This window comes from Engraulis encrasicolus, chromosome 8 (assembly GCF_034702125.1).
Source record: "Engraulis encrasicolus isolate BLACKSEA-1 chromosome 8, IST_EnEncr_1.0, whole genome shotgun sequence".
NCBI lineage: Eukaryota > Metazoa > Chordata > Actinopteri > Clupeiformes > Engraulidae > Engraulis > Engraulis encrasicolus.
In genome coordinates, this window is record NC_085864.1 from 55,782,401 (window position 1) to 55,787,725 (window position 5,325).

At 43.2% G+C, this 5,325-nt stretch overlaps 1 protein-coding gene across 2 annotated transcripts in view; it reads right to left on the minus strand.

The window, feature by feature from the left end:
• The window catches only part of mlf1 (myeloid leukemia factor 1), a 31,463-nt gene extending 29,652 nt beyond the window's left edge, over nucleotides 1-1,811 (minus strand). Inside the window, exon 1 of one of the 2 annotated variants that reach the window (XM_063205890.1) lies at nucleotides 1,639-1,811. In XM_063205890.1, the coding sequence (XP_063061960.1) occupies nucleotides 1,639-1,685 (47 nt within the window). In that variant the 5' untranslated portion in view covers nucleotides 1,686-1,811. The remainder of the gene's footprint in view (nucleotides 1-1,638) is intronic. The other variant, XM_063205891.1, reaches the window with a different exon arrangement.
• Nucleotides 1,812-5,325: the final 3,514 nt, after the last annotated feature.

Consider the following 5,325-nt stretch of genomic DNA (forward strand, 5'->3'; position numbering starts at 1 on the left):
ACACTGCCATCACCTCCAGGGTTGCCAGATGAGGCTGATGATTTCCAGCCCAAAAAATGCACAAAATCCGCCTAGAAGCACAAAATCCCACCCGATTCTATTGATTTCTATGGCAAAAATTGGGCAGGTTTTTCCTGCTAAATGCCATTTTTACCCGCACACGGCCATCCTAAGTAGCCCGATTGGGCGGGAAACAGCCCAATCTGGCAACACTGCCATCACCTCATGCATGCTGCTGTGGCCTAGTGGTTAGGCAGGCGGACTTAAGATCAGAGGGTTGCAGGTTCGAATCCCACTCTGACCACCCACTACATCACCATCCATGGCTGAAGTGCCCTTGAGCATGGTAGCTAACCCCACATTGCTCCAGGGACTGTAACCAATACCCTGACCTGTATCTATATAGGTCTACCTGTCAGTCGCATATAAAAGGGTCAGCTATAGCCTAAGTGTAATGTAATGTAATATGCCCCAGCATTGAGGTAATCACTAGAGGTCTGATAAGGCAAAGCATTGGGCCTATACTTCAGCACAATGAAGGCAGTCTAAGGTTACCTTAATATGGTTGATAGCCTATTCATCCTAATATTTTTTGCTTGGCGTTTTATTGCCATAGCAGGCTATTTCCTTCTGTGAAAGGTCGATCGTGTGTTGATGGTACGCCATGTTAAGAGAGACACAGGCTGCACTATAATTGGTAGGACCTTGCCTATCTCAGATGGAAGACTGTTGAGACTTGCGAGTATATTGCGGTGGGATCATTAGTCATCATTAGAGAGAGGACCAATCATTAGTCGCCACATTTTGCGTATCAGTAAACATTCGGAACGAGCGCACGGGCCACTTGACACACGCACGCGGAATCTGCCAATTATCAGCGCGTACTTAAGAAGAGCCTTAAATAGTCCAACTACTCCCCGCCAGAAGATTTATGAGTAAGAAACTAAAGTAGGAACAAGGTTTACCGCTGGCGGAGGTCCTACCCACACTGTGTTATTGGAGTCGGCAATAGACCTACTGAAAGTCACAGCCAGAAGGTTTTCCGCATTCTGGGTGTCAAGTCGTTCTGGAGTGCATTGTTATTACGGTTTATTAGGGCCACCACGTTAGTGTCTGGGCCACAAATCAGTGTAGTCTACGTGGTATAAGGTGTATAACCCACTTCAAATTCAATACAGTAAGTTATATCTACTTCAAAAAATGCTCAAATATACAGTAGGCCTATAGGCTACCCACCATAAAAAAGTAGACTAGACCACTACCACAAATTGCTGTTCAACAGGACAGGTGACATCAGGCCATTAACATAGAAGTAGCGGTAGGCTAGTATTATTCTTGGACACAAGGCGCAAATAGGTTAGTGGAAACGTCTATAGGCTAAGCGAGTCATAAAAGGAGTCGTTTCTTCTTCTCACATGGCTATTTATTATAGGCTACAGCAAATTGATTCGCGCAAGCATGCCACGACTAGAATTTGTTCTAAAAGAAGTAACTCTAAAAGTAGGCTATGCCTATGTCGGTTGCACAGCAACATTCAAAGCACACAGTCCGTTAGTTACAGTGGGCTGGTTAACCAAACATGGAAAAGTCATCGGGAAAACAAAATAGGTCATTGTTATTGAAATGTAGGCAACTCACGAAAAGAATGGATCCTCATCAAAGTCCCTTAAAAGACTGTTAAACATTTCCACGGGTGGCGAGGTACGACACGGGTACGAAAAATTATGTACACAAATAAATAAACAGCTGCGCTTGCTCCACCACCACCCTGGCAGGTCTGTGTGCCACTCGGCGACGCTTCTGCAGTTACTATGAAACTTGCGGCGTAATCGAATGCCAAGTGGGACGTCTGGTGGCCATGTGACCCAAACTGGGCTCTGTGATTGGCTAGCTATTCGAGGCTTCTGCTCAAATTCCCATCGCACAGTCTGTGTTGTGTCACCCCGCCATAGCAACGGATAAAAAAAAACACAAAACTATCAATCAATCAATCAATCAATCAATCAATCAATCAATCAATCAATCAATCAATCAATCAATCAATCAACCAACCAACCAACCAACCAACCAACCAAAATCAATCAATCAAAATTACTTATCGCACATTATCATACATAACTGTGATTCAATGTTCTGTTTCTACTTTAGAATAGGTCTACTGTTGAGATCGTTCTAATCTGGACAGGAAGCAGCATTTCCCACCCGGTCTAGATCTGACTCATAAGCACCAGAGGAGACTCTGAACACCTACATTTAGTCCAGTAGGATGATATTGCTAGGCCTACGTTTAGGGCCTAAGCTAAAAACTATCAGAAGAGTTTTAAACTCAATTCTAGGGCAGTGTAGGCCTATATATGTGCTATCTGCTATGATGTCCTCAAGGGAACCTTGATGATATTTACTAATCATTTAGTACAGGGGTGGGGAACCTTTTTCACTCGAGGGGCCACTTCAAATTACTACGAGGGCCGTAAAAGTCCTCCGACGGCCGTACTATGAACACAAACCAGGATTTCCCCCATGCACTTTAGGCCTATATTGAAGGAAGCCACCTTTAAAACACACCTAGGTCTAGGTCCCCTGAATATAACTTAATTGTATTGCAAATGTGTTTTCTAAGATTCATTTACAAAATATGTCATATTTCATATGAAGCTGCATAACATTAAAACTATATCGGGGGCCGGATCAAACGGCCTCAAGGTCCGCAAACGGCCCTTTAGACATAGGCTCCCCACCCCTGATTTAGTATAACGTAGCCAACTAGTTTACATTTGGGCTTAAGCCTCCTGGCTTGGGCAATATTATTCTTCCCATGTGTAGGCACATGTCCACACTGGCATATGCTATGTGTGCTGCTTATTTGTGTCCCTTTTACAGGACAACATAAACACTGATTTCATCTGCAGCAATAGGCTATCGCTCCAGTCCAGTTTGGCAGAGAGAGAGAGAGAGAGAGAGAGAGAGAGAGAGAGAGAGAGAGAGAGAGGGAGAGAGAGAGATAGAGGGGGGAGACAGAGAGAGAGAGAGAGAGAGAGAGATACAGAAAGAGATAGAGAGAAAGAGAGAGAGAGATAGAGGGAGAGAGAGAGAGAGAGAGAGAGGAGAGAGAGAGATATCTTGAGCTGCATGCCAGTCCATCTTCAGCATATGTCAGCATGTGGTAATAGCAAGACACCCCATCTGTTGAAGAGAGGAGCCCAGTCACACACACACACACACACACACACACACACACACACACACACACACACACACACACACACACGCACGCGCCCACACATGCACACACACCCACACAGACACACCCCCACACACATGCACACACACACACACACACACACACACACACACACACACGCACAGACCCCCCCCCCCCCCCCCCCCACACACACACACACAGGGTTCTGGATGTCTGGAGAGCTGCTGCTGCTGTCTGTTTAGGAGACTTCCAGAAACATGTGCCAACGCCAGCAGAGCTGACATCTGAGGAGATGGCTGGGGTGTGTGTGTGTGTGCGTGTGTGTGTGCGTGTGCATGCATGCAGGAGCGTATTAATCCAATCTGGTGGCCCCTTTATAAACAATGTTTAGGTTTGTGTCTTGTGGTGCCCCCTTTATAAACAATGTCTAAGTTTTCCCGGGTGTACATGTCCTCCTGGCCCCTGTAGTGGGCCCTGTGCTGAGCAGTCGATGACTTCAAATATCAATTTCAGGCATGCGTCCCCCACACCTGACACCCCTGCTGAGGTGGACCAAGCTAGTCCAGTGGTTACACTACAGTAAGGCAAGGCAAGGCAAGTTTATTTATATAGCGCATTTCATACACAGGTGCAACTCAATGTGCTTCACAAAGTTAACAAATGTAAATGAAAGGAAACAGGGAAGAAAGAAGGAAATGAATTGGAGTCAAAAAACATTTAAAACATTAAGATAAAACATAAGGTAAAAATAATAATAATAAGTAATTTAAGCTAGGGGAAAGCATCTGAGAACAGCTAGTCCAGTGGTTACAGTACAGTAGTCTCCATTCATCTGACAGGTAGCCTACAGTACACCAAAGGCTGTGATGAGCAGCTCTACACTGTGGTCCTTTGCCATTGTTATTACCATATCATTAGTAGTATCATTATTATTATTATTATTATTATTATTATCATTATTGTTATTATATAAGAGAACATATTAGGGGCGGAAGGTTAGTTAAATTAGGGATGATCGTGAAAAAAAATCCTGAGCCTGAACTTTTCCCCTGCTCTAACGACGAGATACTGCATAGTGACGTAACGTAGACCTATTTTGACACTTTATTCAAACATTTATTAGCCTGTGTATGACCATTATTCAAGCCTGATAGTAGAAGAAAACCCTTAACATGTAACACTTTCCGAGATAAGAATAACCTAATGGCTAATTATTATCAATGTTTTTATTTTTGCAAACTCTGTCAAGCCTGAAATCAGGCATGGAGCCTGAATACTATCAGCCCTGTTAAATGTGGGTTGTCCTCAAGTGAGCAACATCCCAGTTTGCAAATGCTGATTGCCGGCAAATTTCTGAAGTAAAAATAACTAAACAGCTTCCTTTTATGGATTGAATAGATTTACACAAACACACACAACCTGTTACCACAATAATTATGATCATTGTTATCTCTGTTAATATTATTCATATTTATTATTATTATTATTATTATTATTATTATTACTGTTCTTATTACTGTTACCGTTATTATATAACAGAATATATTAGGGGCGGAACTTGAGTTAATTGTGGGTTGTGTTGTCTTGTCTTGTCTTGTCCCGCCAGGGATCAGCTAGTGAGGAGTATTCGATCCCAGTTGGCAAATGCTGATTGCCGGCAGATCTCTACGGTAAAAATAACTAAACAGTTTAGTTTCCCTTTGTGGATTAAATGAATTTTCAGAAACACACAATACAATGTTACCACAATAATTATGATCATTATTATCATTGTTGCCGTTATTATCCAGTTTCAAGACCAGCTGACCTCTAAATCAGTGTTTCTCAAACGTTTTCAGACCGAGGACCACTTTGTCCCCCCAAAAATGTTCAGGGACCACATGTCAATTGAACTGACAGTTGACGGGCGCTAATTTGACACGTCTGATTTTGACGCAGATCACATAGTTTTTATTCACATTTACAAGCCTGTCTTATTGTGGCGCAAATGACACTTCAGCTATGTTCAGCGTTGTAATAATGTTACAAATATAGCTGACTGCTAGCTTGTCTTGGAAAATGGAAATCCCCTTGCGGACCACCTGAGTGCTGTCGCGGACCACTAGTGGTCCCTGGACCACACT